General features: G+C 37.3%; 1 protein-coding gene and 1 pseudogene across 2 annotated transcripts; one reads left to right on the top strand and one right to left on the bottom strand.

The window, feature by feature from the left end:
* Nucleotides 1–280: 280 nt before the first annotated feature.
* On the bottom strand, nt 281–23,930 carry HMMR (hyaluronan mediated motility receptor). Of its 2 annotated transcripts, none has more exons than XM_059699124.1 (18): nt 23,776–23,930; nt 21,345–21,443; nt 20,598–20,677; nt 20,053–20,100; nt 16,514–16,702; nt 15,413–15,499; nt 15,224–15,324; nt 13,801–13,875; nt 13,488–13,666; nt 12,829–13,031; nt 10,841–11,055; nt 8,225–8,341; nt 6,161–6,307; nt 5,510–5,662; nt 5,323–5,422; nt 4,290–4,466; nt 2,665–2,827; nt 281–2,110 (listed from the first exon to the last, which is right to left on the bottom strand). In XM_059699124.1, exons 1-18 carry the CDS (start codon nt 23,819–23,821, stop codon nt 2,091–2,093), a joined length of 2,199 nt encoding a protein of 732 aa, XP_059555107.1. In that variant the 5' UTR covers nt 23,822–23,930; the 3' UTR covers nt 281–2,090. The 2 variants fall into 2 exon arrangements, with proteins under 2 accessions (XP_059555107.1, XP_059555108.1); XM_059699125.1 differs by having other exon boundaries at nt 20,053–20,097.
* On the top strand, nt 6,920–6,996 carry LOC132236256 (U6 spliceosomal RNA; annotated as a pseudogene).
* Nucleotides 23,931–24,182: the final 252 nt, after the last annotated feature.

Raw genomic sequence — 24,182 nt, 5'->3', positions numbered from 1 at the left:
GAGTTTTCTCTCTGTGCAATTTTCTCCTTTCTCGTACTCTGTCCTGCTCACTCTGGCCACTTTGGTCTCCTCCCATCTCAGCTCTGTCTTTTCAACTCTGGTCCTTGGGTGGGCTCTGCCTGCGTTCCCCTCTCCTACATCCTTCGAAAATTCTCTCAAGGCTGTAATCAGGGAACAATGATAGGGCTCACCTTGATTTTTCCCATTGCTCAGGGATTGTTGTCTCATGCCTAGCATCTTGAAACTCATTATTTTGTATATCTAGTCTAGTTTTTGATAGTGTTAGGTGTGTGTGTGTGTGTGTGTGTGTGTGTGTGTGTGTGTGTGGGGTAGGGTGAGGAACAATAAATTTGATCCCTGTTACTCCATTTTTAGTAAAAGCAGAAGTCTTGGAACTATTTGATTTTATTATACAAATTTCCTAATTTCTACATTTCCTCTGAACTTAACTAAAATGACATTTAAAAATTCAACTATGTATTAAGTTCCAATAAAATCATTTATTGTGGCCCTAACCGGTTTGGCTCAGTGGATTGAGCATCGGCCTGCAGACTGAAGGGTCCCAGGTTCGATTCCGGTCAAGGGCATGTACCTTGGTTGCGGGCACATCCCCATTAGGGGGTGTGCAGGAGGCAGCTGATCAATGTTTCTTTCTCACCAATGTTTCTAACTCTCTATCCCTCTCCCTTCCTCCCTGTAAAAAAAATCAATAAAATATATTTTAAAAAATCACTTATTGTGAAAAGCTATTCTGATTGTAATAATCTTTGTTGGTCCCTCAAGGGGGAGATATTATTTTAAAAGGTGGATTATAATGTACTAACTGTGTAAGTCAGAAACTTTAGATGGAGTATTACCACTCTCTAAATAGTATACTGCCATTTGTAATTCTAGAGACAAGGTAGGTCGGGGAGGGCAGAGATAATAAATATACCTTAAATGGAAGCATTAATGTAACTTCATATAATATGAGTTAATGACTTAATGTGTGATCTTTATTTCACATTTCAGAAATACTAATCCACCATCCAATAGTCAGGCCGATGCCAAGCAATAGAAGAATAATTCTATTTAGTTAAGTGCTCTCCCCCTCCTAGGAGCATGCTGGTGCCTTTCCCTTCCCCCTGTTCTTCCCACAGGCCTGCATCTCCTAAACTTGAAGGGTCCCCATGAAACTTGCAACCAGGGGAGCAGTGGGCAGCAACAACTCGTCCTGGGCTAACCCCCTGTACCTGTCCCCAAGGGCCCCTCTCCTCTGACTTCTCAATGAGCCAAAGCAGCCCTTCTGAGGCTCTCCTGTTGTTTCTTCTGTCCTAAACCCTTCCTTATGTCACTGTTCCCAGCTTTAATAAACAGCCTCTCAAAATAAAAAAAGTTATTTCAGATTTTTAGTGTTTCTCAGGTTTTTTATGCATTCAAGAATTAACTGCAGAGTTTGTTTCAAATGCAGATGTGTTTCATCCCAAAACTCAGATTTTAATTTAGTAGGACTGGGATAGAGTCTAGAAATCTGCAAATTATTGACCAGCTCAGTAAGATGACTATGGAATTAGGCATGCCCTTACTTCTTGCTTGAACTGGATAAATGGGCGATGGGTAAAACACACTGAACATTTTTTTAGGAGAATAAATGTAGAGGCAAGAACAAGCCAAGGTATTTTGTCTTAGCTGAAGAGATTCAGATCAGAAAAGCCATCCAGGATCAAACTAAAAAACTGGGTATTAGAATCTTGAAACCACCTTTAGTTTCAGAATAGGGGAGTAATAACATAAAAGTGATTTTTAAAGGAAGGCTAATTGCTGGGACGAGTTGTAAAGCTGGAAAGCCAAGCAGAAGGTTTACAATGAAGTGATGAAAATGAACATCAGGGAGGAGGTACTGACAAGAGAAAATAAAATGTCAGAAGACATATGGGTAAAAACGTTGAACTTGCTTTCAGATACCTAAAAATAGGAAGTTAATATTAAATACATTTTTAAAGTATGCATTACAAACAGCAACAATAACAACAACAAGAATAAGAATAAAATAATCTTCAACTTGGTTTTTCAGATCTTTACTTGCATGATTCTTGAAACTCCATAGGAGCTCAGTAGCAGTTTGTATTGCCTGGAGGGATTATTAAAAAGAGGTGTTAGTGTCCTAAATCAACACCAGTTCATCAGTCAGTATAAACTAAAAACGGGCATCTGCTATCTTTTGTAAGGTGGACGAAGCAATGTTCACATTCTGTAGCATGGTTTTATTTATATTTCTTCATTCACTGTTTCAACCCATTTTGATTTATTGTCAATGATACCAAGATTCACAATCAAGAGAGAATACCTACTTCTCCAAAACTACAAATTAGACATTGAGGTTAAAATGCTAAGGGTGTGTTACAGGGAATAGTTCTGGTTGGGGGGCAGGTAGGAGCAAAAAAGTCAGACAAGGCTTCAAGGAAGCTGGAGTTTCAATGGGCTTGAGGGACAGATGGGATCTGGAGACATGGAAAATATAAAGTATGGAAGGAGGAAAGAAAAGGCATCTCACACAAAAATTTCAGAATTTCTTTCATAACAGAAACTGTAAACAATTTTTCAGTTCATAAAAATGATTAATTTGCTAAATGTTCTAAAAGCAAATCCAAAGGAAGATGACACTTCTATGCATTCATTTCTTACCTTCTTTTAATGGGGTTTTCAGAACAAAATTTTCTTTACTTTCATGAAGAAAAGCCTTTGAAGGATCAAAGCGTCTGATGCCCAGAACTTTATTCAACTCCTCCTGAAGGTTTCTCTCACTTTGCTTTATTTTAGCAAGCTGAGAGCGGAGTTTTGACACCTCCTGTGTAAAAAAAAAAAGTAGACAATAAACAATTATTTAAGATCACGTTGGTAAAATGTGTAACCAATGTCACTGACAAATTCCAAAGTCCCTCAGATATCAAACCAAATGGCAAAAATCACTACTAGATAGAGGCTTTCAGACTATGAAGTTAGCCCGGCCGGCGGGACTCAATTGGTTGGGCATTGTCCTATGCACCCAAAGGTTGCTGGTTCTAATCCTGGTCAGGGTACATGCCCGAGTTGCAGGCTCCATCTCTGGTAGGGGGTGTGCGGGAGGCAGCTGATCAACTTTTCACTCCCACACCAATGTTTCTCTCTCTTCCTCTCTCTCTAAAATTCAGTAATAAATGCTGAGATCAACTTCCAGCATGAGGACCTGAGGGGCTCCACTGACCTGCTTCCTAGTGAAACTAAACATTAGAAAAAGGCAGAAAGGGAGGAGTGGATGAGAAGATAGGGAGATAATAGCTAAAGGGTAAGGGGTTTCATTTTGAGGTAATAAAAATGTTCTAAAATTGATTGTGGTGATTGATGGCTGTAGCTATCTGTACATATACTAAAAACCACTGAGTTGTACACATTAATGGTGTGTGAATTATCTATATGTGTGAATTATCTATATATGTAAAAGCCTAAGCGACCGTTAGGACTGGACAACTGGACGACCGGCCAGTAGCTATGATGCGCACTGACCACCAGGGAGCAGATGCTCAACGCAGGAGCTGCGCCCTGGTGGTCAGTGTACTCTGGCAGCCAACCTCCTGTAGTCCCTCCCCGCAGCCAAACTCCTTTGGTTCCCCCCCTCCCCACCCTGCAGGCCCAAATCACCCCGATTGCCCACTAGGCCAAGGGACCCCACCCATGCACGAATTCGTGCACCGGGCCTCTAGTATTTCAATAAAGCTGTTAAAAAACTTAAATGCCTAACTAGTTTTGAACACTGCCTATTGTTATAGTATTTACTTACATCAAGGATTTTTCTACTTTACAAATAGAAATGGATATGTAAACCTTTCTGAATCTTTCCAATCATTTTTTAGAGAGAATGGAAGGGAAGGGGAAAGACAGAGTGAAACAGCGATGTCAGAGAAACACATTGATTTGTTGCCTCCCACATGTGCCCCGGCCAGGGCCAGGAACCGAGCCTGCAACCGAGGTATGTGCCCTTCACCAGAATCGAACCTACAACCCTTCAGTTTGTGGGGCGACACTCTAACCACCAAGCCAAATCGGCTAGGGCTCTAGTAATTTTCAACATACTAATGAAGTAGTTAGAAAATCTGAGAACATTAATACCCATCTGGTCAACACTCTAAAATAAAATAAAATAAATCCTTAATTGTTAGATGGACTATCACTTTTTTCTGATACCAAAGTCCTTCATTTTACTTAAATGTTATAAATAGAATAAAAAATACCCCACCCCAATATCTTCAGTAGGACTGTGTTATTTTACAAACCGATTTGAGTTGGCTATTTTCATCTTTCAATTTCACAACATGCTTGATTTTTTGCTTTAGATTCTGATGGCCCAATAATTTAGCATAAGAATCTCTTAGTTTATTTAGTTGGTCCTGAGCTGCACCATGTTCATTCAACAAAGCCTGTTTCTCTGCTTCAAATGCATCCAGTTGTAGCTGAAAAATAGTTTTTTTTTATATAAAGTTAAAACTTAAAACTGTTAAATCTTACTTGTCTATATAAATTATATAGAAGACAAAGTTAAAATAAAATTTAAAAATGAACAAAAACAGATTTTGTTAACATATTCTCAGAGCTCTCCATAAATGAGACTTTAAAAAATTTTTTTGTGTTTTTCATTTCAAATATCATAAAAACAGGGAAAGAAACAACAAGACTAGGCTGGCCAGCCTAATTTGTATCAACTGGATCATATTATAACCAGAACTCCTAATCTACTGAAGTGCCAAGATTAGCATTTATCCTTTGGCTATCTTAAGATCAGTGTATTAACTTGAGATACACTGAGAAAGATCATAACAAAATAATTATCACAAATTTACATAGATTAATGATCAAAAGAAACTTCTAAGCTATTAACTTTAAGTCTCTTATTAGGAGGTATTTTCTAGACCAGCCGTGGGCAAACTACGGCCCGTTTGAAATGAATAAAACTAAAAAAAAAAAAAAAAAAAAAAGACCGTACCCTTTTATGTAATGATGTTTACTTTGAATTTATATTAGTTCACACAAACACTCCATCCATGCTTTTGTTCCGGCCCGCCGGTCCAGTTTAAGAACCCATTGTGGCCCTCGCGTCAAAAAGTTTGCCCACCCCTGTTCTAGACTATAAAGGCTTTACTAAAATATGTATGCATAATAATTTGACAAAATTTATAAGCCTTCTTTAATAGGAAGTTAAATTGGCACTAGATGCACAGCAAAATGGTCTTTCAGAAAAACCAAGTCACTGTCGTGATAAAGCGCATAGCTAAAACAAACATGAGTTCAGTTCAGTCCTATGTGACACACCTGAAAAGGCTTTGTTTTATTATATAGCTCTTCATAAAGGAGACGCCACTTATTCATTTCCTCAGTTAATTCTGCCACTGTATTTTCTTTTCCAGCTTTTCTGTAACAGAAAATTAAATTAAAGACACAGTGTATTCGAAAAAAATAAATTGAGGCGTGTGGCACCTGGGTTCTGAAGCGTGATTACCTCGCTGCTTCCTCTTCCAGCTGCTTCTTAAAGTCTTCACCTTGTTGCTTGAGCTGGTTCTCCAAATCACTTATTTTTTGGAGAGAAGAAACTGTGATTTCTTTAATTTCTGCTTCTTTAAGTGCTGCTCTGGTCTGCAGATCTAGAAGCATCCTAGATGTTTGAGAGAGAAGAGTCCACTAAACATTTTACAGCCATTTAATTACCTTTTGTCCTTTTCCTTCATTTATTTTTTTAAAATTTAAGGACTTCTTTGAGAACTTTATATTTTTACCTAAATTCTTTTTAAAATATATATTTGTTATTATTGATTTCAGAGGAAGGGAGAGGGAGAGAGAAATAGAAACATCAATGATGAGAATCATGGATTTACTGCCTCCTGCACGCCCCACACTAGGGATCAAGCCCGAAACCCGGGCATGTGCCCTGACTGGGAGTCCAACAGTGACTTCCTGGTTCATAGGTCGATAGATGCTCAGCCATTGAGCCACGCCGGCCGGGCTTAACTAAATTCTTTATTTGCAGTTTGAGATCACCCAAAGCAAGCCATGAAACGAACTACAACTCCTTGCATCACTTGGTAGCTGGCTTTCAACAACATTGTCTTAATGGTTTGAGGGCCACAAGCATGGTTTTATTTTTACTACATACCTTGCATATTCTTGATTTGAGCTCTCAGTTGCCAATATCTGATGCTGAACATCCTCTGCACTTTTCTCGGCCTTGGCCACTTTTTCCTTAAGTGATGAGTTCTCCAGCTTAAGATCTTCTATCTCACTAGCTGTTAATGCTTTATAGCTTATTAACAAGAAGAATAAGTTAACATACACATGACAAATATGTAGCTCATAAATTTATAGTTTATAAAATTTTAGGTAAGGCAAAAAAATTTTTCAGTATCTATTTATGCACTTGTATAAGTAAGAATTCAATGTTCTGAGGTCAGTGCTAATGAGCTTATACTGCATAGGCTTTTCATTCCAATAAAAAAAAATCCAGTGACTCCTATGTGCAGGAAGTATGCATACAGAGATTTAAAAAAACCAACTACCAAACATAAAAATTACTCTAAAACAAAAATTCTACAATCCCTGCACTTTCTGTCAGAGTTATGGTCTTGTGGGGAAGATAGGAAAATGCCTCTCCAGGTTTTCACAGAATATTTGAAAAAATAAGTATATAATTAAATTTGTGGTAAGAATTATGAAGAAAAACTACAGGGCTCCTTAAGCTAATAAAACAGAGTAGACTATATTTTGGTTGGTGATTCAGAAAAGGCCTGAGGAATTCAGTTAAGTTGAGACATGATGGATAAGGAAGATTTTGCCAGGCAGTTAGGGCGAAGTATTTCAGAGGGAAAAGATGCTCAGAGGCAGGTAGACCATAGGGCATGAAAAGATGAGACTGGAATGCTACTAAAATTGGAATGATACAGAGAAGATTAGCATGGCCCCTGTGCGAGGATGATACACAAATTCCATATTTTCAAGCCAAACAAAGAAACAAAAAGAAAAAAGATGAGCCTGGAGCCTAATAAATAAGAGAGGCAAGAGCAGAAGCTAGTGAGGACTGAGGCCACTCATCACTGCAGGGCACCATGAGGTTACCTGAGGTCTCTAAGTGTGTGGACTACTCTGGAGACATGTGGAGAATAGACTGGGGAAGGTGCACCGGTGACACATTGGAAGATTAAATACAAGATAATTATCAGTCCCGGTGAGTGAAAAAGGCTTTGACCAAGGAGCTGGCAATGGAAAGATGTGAGATCTCTTTTTGGAGGCAGAATTTTAAAATTCCAGAAATAGATTAGGTGTTAGGAAAAAGGGAGAGAAAATGATCAAAGATGACACTAAGATTTATGGAATGAGAAGGGAGGAAGATGTCACTGACTGATATAAAAAAGAATGAGAGACTAGAGGTAGAAAGAGATAGAGAGAAGATCAATAGTTGTTTTAGACACATTGCTATTGGAAGATAGTCAGATATCTACTTGGAGATGTCAAGTAGGCAGCTGGGTAGGTGGATACAGAGCTGAATGGAGATGGTGATGGTGAGTGGATTCACAGAATGGCTAAGGCACTATCTTTCAAAGTAGCAAGACGGGAAATTCCTTTACAGGATTGAGAACAACACTAAAACTTGCCTAATATAAAATTTATATAACTTATATGTCTGCTGTGACAGAAAAATTATAATTAAAATAGATACCTACATATATTAGTACAGGATATGTGTGTGCATATGTGTATTATATGTAATATATCACATGAAGATCACTAGGAAAGAAGGTACTATTCAATGAATGGACACTAGGCAATTCATTATCCACATGGAAAAACAAAAATAAATTTCATCCCAATATCACTACACACAGAAATCAGTTCTAGGTGAAAAAGTGAAAAGAGAAACTGAAACTTTTAGAAGAAAAACAGGTGACTGTCTTTATGTTCTTTGGGACAGAAAGAAGTTCTTAAATGAGATGCAAAAGTGTTCACATAAGAATCTACAAACTTAGCCACATTGAAATCAAAGGGAAATTACTATACATACTAAGACTAACATGCAACACTAAAAGCCCATTTATGGTTGGTCATTATGGAATTTAAAGTGATTCCAATAATTTTATTTGTGCAATTGATTTTGTTGTTCAGTTTTTCCTAAGTACCTCTCCCTGCTCTTATTATGTTTGAGAGTACAGGCTCCCAATAAAAATACCTTTCGAATTGAGCAGTAACATCTCCAAGGTTTTGCTCTGCAGTATTACACCTTTCCTGCAAAAGCAGGGTGGCCCGAGTGTGAGCAGCACTACTTCCCTCCAGTTCAGCTTCTTTCCTAAGAAAAATGGAACAATGAAAAGATAAACTACTAACTACAATCATTGCCCTAAAAAAGAGGTTAGTATTTACCTTTGACACTCTTGGTGTCAAAGGTGAATCCCAAAGCTTCCTGTTTACATTAGCTACTGGATAGCTTAGATGTAAATTTATGAACGACTACATCTAAAAGCATGGTTACTATGTAGGACTTCATATTATCTTTCCTGTTCTTTTTTACTTTTGTTGTCATCCTCATTTACTTATTTCCACACTTATCTTTTTATATCACATGTATGTATGTAGTTAAAGATTTTTGGGGAAGTAGGATAAAAAGACTCAAATAGAATCTTAATAGCAACAGCTAAGAATGTGAATTACTAGTTAAAAAGCATTTGTACTAAATAAAATTTAATTTTCTGCGTGTAGACTTTTAAGAAATAGTTAGTACAGTTAAAGATACTTTATTTTAAAAGTTACAGGATTATGTAGATCTATTTTGATTGTATCAATAACCCACATTATAAATTGTTATTCAAAGATTCAACAACTTATTAAATAATATATATTACAAAATGATGATATAATTTTTAGATATGCATATGAGCTTATGAGATCTTTTAAAGAACATTTGGAACTAAAAACTATAAATGAGAAGCATTATTCACTTACAGACTAAGTTTGACACTGAGACAAGATAACAGCTGGTCGAATTCATTCTGTAATGAGTAGGGACTTAAAAAAAATATACACACAGCAGCTAAAAGCAATCAAATCATACTAATGGGTTTATAACAAAATATTATATTTCCTGCCCCCTAGAGGAATCACTTTCAACCATCTTAGTTTTCCTTTTTAGCATAAAATTTCCAGGCTGGAAAAGATGGACCACAGAAACCATCTCATAAAACTATTTTATATATAATGAAATAGAAAAGTATGGAGATTAAGATTATCTTCCTCATAGTTACACAGCTAGTAGCAAAATATTTATCTCCTGACCTCTGGACAGTTCTCTGAGTCAGAATAAATGATTGTGTCCACTTTCTTTCTGAAACTGAAAGCATCTACTCAGGCACTTAAAGCACCTGTCCCCTGAGACTGGCTGCAATATCGAACAATCCCCTAATTACATTCGGTACTGCTCCTGCAAAAGCAGGTATATATATAAAACCTTTATGTGCTTTTTAAAATTTTACTTATTTATTTTACTTTATTTTCTAAAACACCATTTCCCCCCTAACTTTTTCTTTTTTTAAATCACTAAGCATTAAAAAAAGAACAACGACAACAAAAAACACAGAAAAGAAATTAATAACAAAAGTATCCAACAAGAGATACACACAGTTCTAGACATATTACATGTAGGATCATGTCTAGTCTATGCTAGGAAATTTTATAGTGATGAAATCCCAAGGATTCAAGTAATATAATTATTTTATTTGTAATTTGAACTTAATAGTCAACTTGGACATTTTAATTTAAGTAACTGTAGTGGAGGACACATAACATGATGAAAGCAATATGGAACTGGAGTTAAAAAAAGCATGAGATCTCAGTCTATTTCTAATAATACATTTCTTATTACTTTTATATATATGTTATTTATTTCAGAGATAGTAAGGAAGAGGGAGAGATAGATAGAAACATCAATGACGAGAGAGAATCATTGATCGGCTGCCTCCTGTACCCCCGCCGTACTGGGGATCGAGCCCGCAACCCGGGCATGTGCCCTGACCGGGAATCTAACTGTGACCTCCTGGTTCACAGGTTGATGCCCAAACACTGAGCCATGCCGGTGAGCCATTTCTTATTTTTTAATGTTTCCCAGTTCTAGTTGTTTTTTCCCCATTTTGCTTTTTGATTGCTATTTTTGAAGTGTTTGTTCTCCTTCAAAACAGGTAATTAAAGATATAACTCACACTATGTAAACTGATGTACACATATACAAAAATGGAAGTGTTGTCTTATTAAAGGATGGGAAACTTAATTTTGCGGAGTATTTTTCTAAATCTATTATTATTGTAACACTAATGTCCCTTCATTTTTAGAAAATATGAGAGTAATTACAGGATCCACAAAATTTTGGTCATTTAAAAAAAATGTATTTTATTGATTTTACAGAGAGGAAGGGAGAGGGATAGAGAGAAACATTAATCAGCTGCCTCCTGCTCGCCCCCTAGTGGGAATTGAGCCAGCAACCAAGGTACATACTCTTGACCAGAATGGAACCCAGGACCCTTCAGTCCACGGACCCACACTCTATCCACTGAGCCAAACTGGTTAGGGTTGGTCATTTTTGAATTAAAACTCTTAAACCACTGGCTTTAAGTAAAGAAAGGGCTTGGCTTTTATTTTGGCTGTCATACTTAGCTAGATGTACATCCTATGCATGTACTTCTCCTTACTTGCAAAATAATTCTAACCTCACCCACTTGCATATGAGAATCCCGAGAATGTACTGGAAAATACTTTGTAAAATCTGAAGTCATATGTGTAAAGTCCTATTAATACAAACCCCTTCAGCTTTTCTTCCAGAAGTTTCAGTTCTTCAGCTCTAGCTTTTGTCTCTTCTTCCAGCTGTTTGATCAACTTTTCAGATTTTTCCTCCTTCTGCTGTAATTTATCTAGCTCATCCAGAGCTTGCTTTAATTCTTCCTCAAATAGATTCTTCTCTTTCATCATGTCCTCTTGAAAAGAACAGAGCTTCTGCTGAAGACTAGAAGATAATTCCTACATTCAACAGAAAACCACCAAAATAATTCAAAAGGTTTAAATAACTTAATTTAATAATTTATGAGGTTTTATTAAGGACAGAAAAATGTACAGCTAACGAAGTAAGAATATCTAATTCAAGATTCTCAAGGAATTTGAAAATATATGAAGATATCATATTCACTTTGTCAGGGAGTATATCCTATAACTTGTCAACATTGTGATAAATGTTACTTTAGTCTTTTTCCTATGCAACACATATACACAAACCTACTTCTTGTAAAACTAAAATCATAATTCTACAACTGGTGTTTATATCATATTTTTGTCATATGACATTATATAAAAAGGACTGTGATTTCAATGTTATATGAAAATATTTTATTTAATAATCTTTAAATTCTTTATTAGTTAAGGAATTACAAATGTGCCCTCATCCCCCACCATTAACCCCCATCCTCCCTCCCCTCTCCCCCCCACTCATGCTCTCATCCTCCTGTTGTCCATGTGCATTGGTTTGGCTTATATGCATGCATACAAGTCCTTTGGTTGATCTCTTCCCCTTACCCCCACCCTCCCCTACTTTCCCTCTGGGGATTAATAGTCTGATTGCTGTTATATGAAAATATTTTAAAGTTATATGAGTACACACCAATAAAAAGATAAATATAAGTCAATCACAATTGTAAAAATTGTTGACATCATCAATAAAGAGAAAATTGCCTTGACTGCTTCCCATCCCAATCTTACTTTTCCCATTGCAGAGATAACCACTACTTTGATATATATGCTTTAAGGTCTTTTCTTATTACTTATATAATACTTCTTAAAATATGAAAGATATATACTGCGTATATAAAAGTCATTTAAAAAACACAAAATGGTTATTGAGATTTTTAAGTTGGTATATACAGATTTACTTAATTCCTTTAGTCTTTGTAGGTTCCTCAACAATACAATATTTATATAATATTGTCCAACTCTCACCAAGCGTCTTTTTCTATCAAACGTTTAAATTTGTGCCAATCGTATAAGTGAAAAAGAAAAAAAGGATTTCCATTTCTTTGATTACTACTAACGTAGAACATCTAGTAACTGTTACAGGCTATATGAATTTCTATTTCTAAGAATTATGTATTTCCATCCTATGCCCATTCTTTCTTAGTGGACTATCTTTTTTCTCATTGATATGCAAAATGTTTTTTATATAATCTGGACTATAAAAAATTGTCACTTTTGTTTCTCATATAATCATATGCTTTTTTTCAACATAACTGTAAATGCCTATGTAGTACTCTAACAAGAGTGGGCTGGTAAAGATCTTTAAACAGTTTCCTTAATTTTGCTTTCTCTGTTGCTTGTAATTTTTTCACATTATCAATACCCCTGAGGTAAACATTAAAAAAAATGTTGTTTTTTTTTTTTATTTCAGAGAAGGGAGAGAGAGAGAGAGCAATAGAAACATCAATGATGTGAGAGAATCATCAGTCGGCTGCCTCATGCATGCCCCCTACTGGGGATTAAGTCTGAAACCCTGGCATGTGCCCTGACCAGAATTGAACCATGACCTCCTGGTTCACAGTCTGACATTCAATCACTGAGCTATACCAGCCGGACATTAACCCTTTGCAGTTAAATCTGCTGCATAACCATGATTATTTCCTCAGGATAAAATTCTAAAAATAGAATTGGTGGATCACAGGAAATATATACAATTTTAAGGTGTCCTGACCACAAGGAAATGTATGGCATAAAATAAGTACTAGTTTTATTTTCATTATAGAAAACTACCTTCTCTTGTTGCAGAAGTGAATCAATTTGCAACTCCTTTTGTTGTAACTCCTTCTCTTGTTGCAGAAGTGAATCAATTTGCAACTCCTTTTGTTGTAACTCCTTTTCATGTTCTTGTTTTTCAAGAATTAACTTCTCTTTTAAGTTTTGCATTTCAGAATTCAGATGTTCATCCTGTTCTCTGTCCCTGCTGATGAGGTCTTCTAGGAAAGAGAAACGTTAACAATGCTGTACACAGATATGAATACTAACTTTGGACCCAGATTCCCATTATATTTCATTATACATAAGTTTCATTAACATACATAGCATGTTAACAGAGATCAAGTATTTTCAAAGGAAAAAAAAAACCCTCTACAGTTTATATCAGTACTCTATATATCATATAATAACCCCCCACACCTACATCTATGTACCTACCAATTTTAAATGGCTACCGAATGGAGAAGTCAAATAATGCAAAATTGTATATATTTACAAGGTAAGCAACATATTAAATAGAATATACATTATAAAAGACTAAATTCTCATACTAGAACAGAATTTTTTGTCATTTACATAATTATTTTAAAAAGTTGTTTTTAAACATAGCAGTGCTTTTCTTAAATGCTGTATATAGTACTTAGCTGAAGACAGTAAAACTACAAACACTTGAATACCTTTTTCTTTTTCAAGCAGCTGACATTTAGCATTCAGGTCTTTTACTTGTTCAGACAACGTAACAATATTTTCTTCAAGAGACTGCTTAAGGCTTAAAACTTCATAATTCTTCTCTTTCAAATTTTCTTCTAACTGGGCAATGTCTAACTTGTATTTTTCCACTTGATCTGAGGCACAACTGCATTAAAACAAACTATTTTGAAGAGCACATCTATTTAAGCATAGAAAAAATTAACTGAAAAGCGATGAAAATGATGTATTCATCACATTTCAACAAAATGAGGGCTGATTTAAAACTACTATTGATATTACCTTATTTCTTCAATGTATTCCAAGAGTTTTTCCGTTTCAGATTTTTCATCAATCTTTTCTTTCTGTATTGAAACACTAAAAAAAGGGTGTATATATTAATACATACAATGATCACATGATGCTTACTCTGTACCAGATACTGCTGTATCTTGCAGGCTGATGCAAGAGTCTAAACTCTGAACTATTAATTTATGTGACATCTCAAGTTGGCAATTTAACATATGCAAGTAGGAGACCTAAGTTTTTTTAGGTGAGAAGCTTTCCAAATATATACTGATACAAGGGCTGTGATAATGAGAGTCATCATCTACAGCACTCCAAGTGTCAGAAATAATCTTTTTTGTAGCTTTCCTGGCTTCCCCACCCACCACACATACAAAATAGCATCTGTGTGCCATAAAGCCTTTGTTCCAGGCTGCCTTATCTGCAATTACTTATGTGTTTACCTCCTCCAAACACCTCAATTTAAGCAATGGGCAAAAGGCTTACATAGAGACCTTACAAAAGAATATATACGAATGGTCAATAAAAATATAATTGACAGTAATAGCATATAAATTAAAACCACAAATGAGATACTACTTCACAGGGCTGAAATCGCACTGACGTCTAATGTTGGTGAGGGTGTGGAACAACTGGAACTATGATACATTGCTAACTGGGAGTGTAAAATGGTTCATCTACTTTGAGTTTTTGAAAATGTTATACACGTACCCTATGACCCAGGAATTCCATTCCTATTTACTCAAGAGAAATAAAAACATATGTCCACAAAAGGGCATACGTAGCAGTCTCATTCATAATAGTCAGAAACTGGAAACCTAAATGTTGATCAACAGGAGAACAGTAAACAGATGGAGGTTTATACACACATGCCTGCAATAATGAATGTGCCCCCCAAAGCCAAACTAACTTATGACAATGGAAGTCAGAAAGTGGTTGTGGTGTGGGGGGCATTAGCCAGGGAGGAGCAGGAACAGCAGGCATGGAGGAACTCTGTGAAGGGATGGCAGTATTCTCTACCATATTTGGGTGGTGTTTATTCAGGTACATACAACTGTCCAAAGTCATCAAACTGACTACTTGTGATCTGTGTATTTTATTGTACGTCAGTGAGAGCTCAGTAGTAAAGACAAGGCTAGATTTGTGCATTAATCACAGCCTCCTATACCAGTGCTTCTCAATTCGGGTCCACTTTACCACTTCCACAAGATTAGGCTACTAGAAAGCTAGCTTACGAGGCCTCTCCTCATCATTGATTCAGAAGATGTACACAAGTAATAATAATCGCGTATCTTTTCAGCCTAAATTGTTTGGGAATGAGTAAATCTCAACTATTACTTAGGAAAAGAAATAAGGCAACGAGAGGAGGGCCATGAGGTAAGTATTGTGGGAACACTTTCTCTTTCCTTTAGGCACTCACAGTTTCCCCTCGAGCTGTGCTACTTTCCCTTGAGACTCTTCCAGATTCTTCTGGGTGGCCTGCAGTTTCACCTCCATGCCTTGTTGTTTGGCCATCATACTCTACACAACAGAAATATGTTGCAGGAAATAAGGAATCATTCAGATCCACAGAACCAGACGCAGCACACTCAGCAAAGGCATCACTCACCCTCATCTTAGTTTCTCTTTTGTTTCTAAGCTTCATCAGCTCAAGGCTTAGAATTCTCAGGTTCTTCTGGTTACTATCTTCAGAAAACTAAGTACAACAAACGTGAAAGCTTCAGAAATATGTTCTGCTAAGTTATATAACAAATCACTGAAGTATTGATTAATATTGATTAGTACCAGTTACTGGGACTGTTATTTGCCTGCAGCATATTCTAACAGAGCAAACAACCTTTGGCGAACCACAATTACTATTTACACTACTTATTGTTCTTGTCCCTCCTACTTCATGTGACTTTCTGGTTTATTTCTGAAAGTAGTTTGGGTGGTCACCTGCCTCTATATACTGGAAAGTTCATTGCAAGGCTCTAAAATAAACTTCTTGGAGGAGATTTCATAAAGGGTGTTTGCTTAACAAAATGCATTTAAATTGCCTGTTCTACTCTGAAATATGTGAGGGGCACGGAGTCCATCCAAAGCCAACTAAATCAGCTCTTCCTGGATGGGGCCCAGGAATCTGTTCCCTTTCCCATGGTTAATTCATATGCATCCTCACTCCCTTTGTAAGCAAAGAGCCCAGCACATAGGCTGTGAATCGATGGCTCTGAAACTGAACAGTGATTTACAGCCTCCTTCTACTTCAGTAAAAAGTGAAATGACCATGCTAAGACCCATTAGTATTGATAAACACAATTTATTGATTGAACATATTCATTTTGCACTTCATTCCCAAAAGGATTTGAGATGGAAGCCGGCTATCATCCTACTCATTATTTCAAAGAAAGATCTTTAAAGTGACTTCTAGATGCAAATCTGCAACTTTGATTAATGTCCTTATTTATGGAGGTTACTTTGAAAGAGGGGGAGAAAATGTCAGACACTAAAACAAAAAGTAACGTGTTTGTTTATAAATTCTCATGTGCTAGGCAACATAATAAAAAAGATACAATAATAATTCCTATTGGAAACAGCTTAATATTTAAGGTACATTTAGTGAAGGAAAAAAGACTAAACTAGAGTCTAAAATTCCCCCAAAAAATAGTGTATGAGAAAAAACATGTTTATTACTTATTCAATTGTCAATATTATCATGTGGCCCAAATACCTTAGATTTGAGTAGCTCATTAGTCCTGGTTAATTCAGTAAGCTGCTTTTCCAGCGTAGTGTTGCTTGCAGAGAGAGATGTTTTCTCCCTGACTGCAGCGCTGAGCTTTGCTTCCATCTTCTCCAGCTCAGCTTCCAGATCCTGGAGACGCTTGTCCTGAGTACCCCGCTCCTGCAGGAGGACACGAATCTGGATGGAAACAGATGAGGAATGAACGATTCACAAACACGCCAGCGTAACTAGCTGCTACTGGTAATCAAAACATTAAAGTTCTAGGAAAATCTCTTACTGTGGCACGATGCTCTGTGTGAACAATCATATTTAATTTATGACACATCTTAAAAATCTGTAAGCATTCCCAGCCACTGTAGCTCAGTGGTTGAATGTCAAACCATGAATCAAGATGTCACCGGTTCGATTCCCAGTTCCATGCAAGAGGCAGCCCATTGATGTTTCTCTCTCTCTCTCCCTTCCTCTCTTTGTATAAAATCATTAAAAATATTTTTTATTTTAAGAGAAAGATCATTTCAGGAGGAAGACATAGGCTTCAGTTTGTTGTGCACTTATATAACTTTAAAATATAAACAGCAAAAACTGACAGACTTAAAAGGGAAATAGATGAATTCACAGAACTAAAATTTTAAAAGTACCTCTTAGTAACTAATAGAATAATATCAGTATAAATATTTGAACAGAACTATTAACCACCTCGAACTGACATATATGGACCACTATACCTAACAAGTGCATACATATTTTTTTCTAGTGCACAGAAAACATCTACCAAACTAGACTATTTGCTGGGTATAAAAGTATCAAGAAAGCATAGCTGTAGTAAGTCGCATGGAAAGTATTTTGCATTCTTACTGGCTTTGTATTCATACTAATCTCAGTATTTTAAGCCAACATTGCTTAACTAAAAATGTATTAAGCACCACTTATGTGAACTAGAGGCTAGGAACTGACTGGGCTTTAAGAGTCCCTACCATAAGATTCGCTATGCTTACATTATTGCTTTATCAGTGGTGTTTTTAGCATAGTATGATACAGTAGAAAAATAAACACTGAGATAATCTACATCATACTTTTTGCAACTAAAGAAGCTTAAGTTAAAAAAAAAAAAAAAAGGTTTGTAAACTCAAATACCTACATGGCTAAGCAGAAAACATAAACAAGTGAAGAGAGCCAGGTGAGGGCCGAAGTGCAAATGTGGGGATCTAAAGAGGCAGCCCTGCACAGGCCAGGAGGGGAAAGTGGAAACAGTGTTTTCAGATCTGATTTTGCAACAGAAGGCAGAAATTTGAATTTGTTTTGCATGAAACTTTCCATTTAAACACTAACAACCAATTCAAGTTAGAAAAACAACAGCAAATATTTTGGGGCTTAAATAAAATAGAGCTTTATTTGCTAAAAATCTCCATTCTAAAATGCCGGGGTCCAACCCCAGCGGGTCCAGGGGTTCCCCAAAGGTGTGGACGGAGTCGGCGAAGAAGGAATGACATGGAGACAGCGTTCAGTTGATCAGCAACCTAGCCAGGATCTCTAGCCCGGATCTCCAGCCAAGTTCTGGTCTGGATTTCCAGAGAGGTTCTGCTTCGGATTTCCAGCGAGGTTCTGTAGCCATGTTCCCTCGCTAGGTTCTCCAGCCAGGTTCTGTCCAGGCTCTCCAGTCAGGTTCAGTGTCCAGGTTCCAGTCAGGTTCTCCTGCCAATCTCTGTAGTCAGGTTCAGTCCAGGATCCCTTGCCATGTTCTCCCGCTAGGCTCTGTCTCTAGGCTCCGAGGCCAGTCCCTCTCCAGGATCCTCCGGCATGCTCTCTCCAGCAAAGTTCTTCTGTCTCTAGGCTCCGTGTAGGTTCTGTCTTCTTGATTCTGTTCTAAGTTCTGAGTGTTTCTGTCTTGTTACAACTGTATTTATACCAGTTGATTCAATCCTATCAATCTCTATTACAAAGGTTAGGGCGTTTCTTATCTCCATTCCAGGGAGAAAAGATTATGTAGTTTAAGCATGATTGTTCGTAGTTAAAGGGATTAATTACCCGCCTGGCACTTAGTTGAGGGGTTTTATTCCCTCCCTAACTTCAGGGGAAAATCCCTACCTGGGGAAAACAACCTTTCTCAGAGACCTTGGTTAAAACACATAGTGCCAAGAAGGTGAGCAAACATATTAAGAACAGTATGCCATATATGCCAGGTCCCTTGAAACAGCAAGCATGGACCGGCTCCCGGCACTAAAAGATTAACTACCATGTAACAGGGCAGCCCCAAGTGACCAGTTCTAATCCTGGCACTGCCACTTACCTGCTATCTAACTGAGATTCACTGATTACTACCCCCCCCCCCCCCCCGCCCCACCTCCATTCATCCCTTTCATGTATCCTCAATAAAATGATAGCCTGGCCAGCATGGCTCAGTGGTTGAGCATCGACCTATGAGCCTGGAGGTCACAGTTCTATTCCGGGTCAGGGCATATGCCCCGGTTGCAGAATCGATCCCCAGTAGGGGGCGTGCGGGAGGCAGCCAATCAATGATTCTCTCTGACCACTGATGTTTCTATTTCTCTCTCCCTCTCCCTTCCTCTCTGAAATAAACTTAAAAAATAAAATAATAAAAATAAATAAAATGATAACCAATATTATTAAAAATAAATACAAAAGGATCAGATCAACCAGGGCAGAGATTTGCAAAGTTACCTGGATATTTTCTTGGTCCTAAGCCAATATTTTACTGTAATCAATGAAAAGTTTTAATAAATCAAAAGAATATGTCCACCAGAAAGAGTCAGTAATGGAAACATGGAGAAATTACTGCCGGAAAAGCAAAGCTGGCAGTGACCAGCTTAGCCCTGCTTAGGGAAGTAAGTGGTTCCTTAGGTCAGCTCAGCTCAATAGGAATTTCTGCCATGGTGGAGATGCACTGTCCAGTATGGTTGCCTCCCCTCACGTGGGGCTATTGAACACTTGAACTGTGACTAGTGCAACTGAAGAACTGAGTTCTTAACTTAATTTCCTTTAAATAGCCACATGTGGTAAGTAAGTACCATGTAACAAGGCAGCCCTAAATCATTTTATCCTTGAGGGAGGTGTATGCCACTGGTGCAGATGAATACATCAGATTAGCAGAACTCCATTTAACTAACCTGCTAGCATTTTATGCTCACTAAGCAATTCTCCAGTTAGTCATTGTCTTAACATGCAGAGTAGCATACAGGAAAAGTAAATGTAAATACTGGATCTACATATAATTGTAGTAAACCAACATATTGATTTTTCATTATCATTTTTTCATTAAATGGGTTATCTTGAACCTGTCCCTTAGTAGGCTAACAACTTGACTTTGTCAGCATGCCACACAGACACCCAGGCTCTGATACAGGGTCCAAGCCAAGGGATGATACCCTGTAGGCACTGGTCTGAATGGTATATTTGCCATCCAGTGTGGCTCCTCAAACTGCAACAGAATCCCTGTCTCTTAATTCTATGTAACTCTTTCCATTATACACAGCACATTTGTTTTTCAATAAGTTGAAAGCATTGCTTACCTCTTTTTCCAACATCTTCAAGTCTTTATCATTCTTTTGAGATTCCTTCTATTTAAAAGTCAAAGAATAGTGATGATCAAATTTTAGTGCCACAAACATCAAAGCTGAATTTTATTTTTAGTTATCAGAAAAGATTAAGGATTCCAAACAGTTCATTTCTATTTTAAAAATTTCCCTGAGTCTATTACATACTTTGTAGGTGAGTTAGTAAATGAGGGAAAAGGTTCTTTAAATCTCAAAATATTTTAGGCTTAAAAGTTTTTATCTCAATAAAATTAGATTTGTGGGGATTTTTTTGTTTTTTTTCTTAAAAAGTCCAAAGAACAGAGGCGGAGCTTTATGAATAAAGCTACTCACTGCTTCTTTCTAATGTTAAACAGCAATTCATTTTGAATTTTTAATTATGCTATCTCATAAAGAAAAGAATCTTACAAAGAGAAATCAACTTAAACTTACAGGCCCAAAGAAGGGGGAAAATGCAAAGAAATAAAGACAAACTGAAATGGTACAGTTCATAAAACAGGTAGAACGTAAGATCACCTCACCTTTAATCCCAAAGTCTTAACTTTTCTTGCTGAAGCAGGCAAGGTAGTATCTTTGTCAACAGTAAGATTTTGTTGAGATTCTGCAATAAATTGTATCACAGACAAAACACAATTTCAAAATTTCTTATTGCAACTATTAGTGAAGCAATATGTTATTCTTTTCTTGGCTGTACATTTCTAAATAATTAGTTGCACAATATATTTTACACATCTAACATTTTTCTGATTTTCCTAATGTTCCCTGACAGAAGGCTAAGGTAATTAGCAAAAGGGAAATGAGCCCTAGTTGGTTTAGCTCAGTGGATAGAGCGTCAGCCTGTGGACTCAAGGGTCCCAGGTTTGATTTCGGTCAAGGGCACATGCCTGGGTTGTGGGCTTGATCACCAGTAGGGGGCGTGCAGGAGGCAGCCAATCAATAATTCTCTCTGATCATTGATGTTTCTATCTCTCTCTCCCTCTCCCTTCCTTTCTGAAATCAATACTATATATATATAAAGGGAAACAACATATCCTTGTAAGTGTTTTGTATAATTTTCCTGATTATACAACAGTGTAATGATAAAAGTATTATTCTGTAGTAGAATCCATCAAATACAAAACATTTATTTTTCAAATACAAAAATTTAACTATACCTATAGTTTCACATTTTTAGAAATACCATAACAGCTTTAAATGTATATACAATTATTCATAACTTTAAAACTTACGAGATCATATAACCATTATTGTATTTTGGGATCCAGTACCTTTTTGTTTTTTAAATCTTTGTGATTTCTGAAAGGATACTGGTCCTTTCAATACTTCTGAAGTTTTCACATCATAAGCACCTGGAGATGGTGCACAACCTAGAGAAACAGAAAACATTCATATTTCTTCTAACGTCACTTAGAATCCTAAGTTAAAACATGCAAAGCAAAGTGAGTGATATAAATGTAAAAAATGCTATAAATAGACACTTTGTTCTTTCAAATGTAAAAATAGCACCCATTTGATATGAGAAACAATATCATCTTCCCAAATGCCCTTTATTTCAATTGGGTCAAAGGAATACCGGCAACTGAACAAAACAGCAAAGACAGTCTTGGGATGAACATTATGAAAGAACAAGCAACATGGTTTTCTTTTTAAGGATTGACTATAAGAAATTATATATTTGGAATCAAGGCTACTCAGAGTCACTGAGGTTAACTACCATCAGATTCTAGAAATGAAGCAAATGAAAGTGTCTAGCCCTCAAGATTTAGCCTGGAAAAAAATGTATAGTGATAATCCATCTCTGCCTAGTATCAATATATCAAAAAATTTATATCGCCATAGACTATATTTGTATGTCTCAGAAATTTATATTTTATAACCTCATGTAAGTAACTGGAGTCCCAAATTAAAGGCATTTCAGAGTGCTTATGCGTAGCAAATGTAAGATCTGACTTTCAGGACTCATAACAAAAATATCATTAGCATAAACCTTTATTTGATTGGAAATCAATAGAGTTATACTATTCTCTGAAAAGCTATTTACTTCAAAGTTTCATGCAAATAAAACTGGTACATCTTCACCAGCATTTTTTTTTTTAAAGTGAAACAACAGAAAATATCCGTGTACTCACACATAGCAAATTTTTCTCTGAAATCAATAAAAATATATTTGAAAAAAAAAAGCAATAATCAGAAGCTAACACAGGCAGTTCGGCGATACTTTTGTATGCACATAAACATTCTATGCATTGCATTAAATAAATGCTTCAAACTTCCAGAACTTTTTAGTTTCTTTTCCTTCCACCTCGAATGGCTAGTTCACCTGCCATTTTGCCTGGCTAACTCTCACTTATCCTGCAGATCTCAGCCTGATGTCATCTCTTCCAGTTTTCTCTGCATCCTCCAATCAGGTTATAACCACCACACAGCAGCCTGTGCATATCATTCCTCTCATAGAACTTCCCAGGTTTGCAACGGTGTATGGACTTATATAGTGTACTTCTCCACTTCCCCACACTAGACAATGTACTTATCCATCTCCCACATTAGGCAAACTGCTTGGAGGGTAGAGACTGTCTTAATCACGACTGGTTCCCCAGTATTGAGCTCAGGGCTGAGGTGAGCAGTGTGGTGAAAACACAGAAAGTCACTAGGGATGTGGCAGACGGAATAGGGTTTTGTAATCAGCCAGATTAGGATTCAAATCCAGCTTTGTCTGCCAATCAACAGGCATTACTATGTGCCAGATACAGTGTAGTCATTGGGAGATGGTGAATAAGAACATTCCATTTCCATACTGTCTGACGGAGATTAAAGACAGTGACCTCTAAGTGTATGTTATAATGGATAAATCGTGGTTCAGCTCTACCACTTACAGGCTGCTCAGTAGTACAGTTACAAAACCCCCCAATTCCCTCATCTGTAAAATAAGGACAGTACCAGCACCTTCCTCATTTGGCTGTTGGAAAAAATAAACCAGACCTAGGAGGAAAAATCTTAGCACAGTCCCTGCATAAAAAGTCAGCCTGTAATAACTGATGGTCTTACCAACCACATTCAAGGTTTCCTGGTTGTTGCACGTATGCACCTGCAGTGGTTAAGAGCACCGGATGGATTTCGAGAAGGCCCAGTTCGGTTGTGTAACACAGGAAATCTAAGTCTTTGTCATTTTATTAGTAAAATAACGAATAGGATCACCTCTCCAGGATGCTGGGGCATTAAAACAGAACTAATCATCTATGTAAAGATCGTCCCTATTAACTGCCATCACTTCATTTATAGTGTTTCCGATACCACCACAAACTGCCTTTACCAGCCTTCTTTCCTTTATGCCTGAATGGAATATCCAAAAAGAAATCCACACGTACAGACAAAAAGCATGGTCAGGTGTTTCTTTTTTTTAACCGCAAGGCCTTCCGCACTGGACCATCCAATAGCTACCAACGTTTTGTCACACCTATTCCTTCTCTCTGCTTCAGTGTCTACACAGCACCGTTTATAGGCTGTATTCTTATTATCCTAAGTTATGCTTGGCATGTAGTAAATGCTTAATATGTATTTAAGAAGAAAAAAAATTAATCAATTGAATGATCCCCATGTCAGCCCCAAAATCGCCTCCAATTGCCCTCTGACAGGGGGAACCGCCGGGGGCAAGGGGCGTGAGAGCAACTCCGGTCCCCCAGTCCCTTCCCCCGTACGCACCAGAAGGGTCATTGAATCGCTTCAGGGGCGCCTTAGGAAAGGACATGATGACCACCAGCTCCACAAGCCGCTGGGAACTAGCGTTCCTCCACAACTTCCGGGTGCTGAACCTGGCATTACTGGCTTTCAAATTCAAATCTCCCGGCTCGTTACCCGCCCACCCCGACGTTGGCCAATTGGAAAACCAAAAACCTGAGCACACCAATCCAGGAAAGGAACAGGAAAAGAGCATGCGTACTCAGTTCTCGCCGCATCCAATGAGGTAGCTTGTGAGTCTAGGCTACCAGCCTATAGGAGAGCATGACTGTCTTCGCGCCCCGCCCCCTCCCGTGCCCAATCACGGCTGGCGTTACTCAATTGTAATCGACACACTAACAGCATTCGCGCAAGCGCACTTCAAATCGGAG

The sequence above is a fragment of the Myotis daubentonii genome, chromosome 5 (genome assembly GCF_963259705.1).
Source record: "Myotis daubentonii chromosome 5, mMyoDau2.1, whole genome shotgun sequence".
Taxonomy (NCBI): domain Eukaryota; kingdom Metazoa; phylum Chordata; class Mammalia; order Chiroptera; family Vespertilionidae; genus Myotis; species Myotis daubentonii.
The sequence above is the reverse complement of the archived record's forward strand: the minus strand, read 5'-3'. Positions and strand labels throughout refer to the sequence as shown.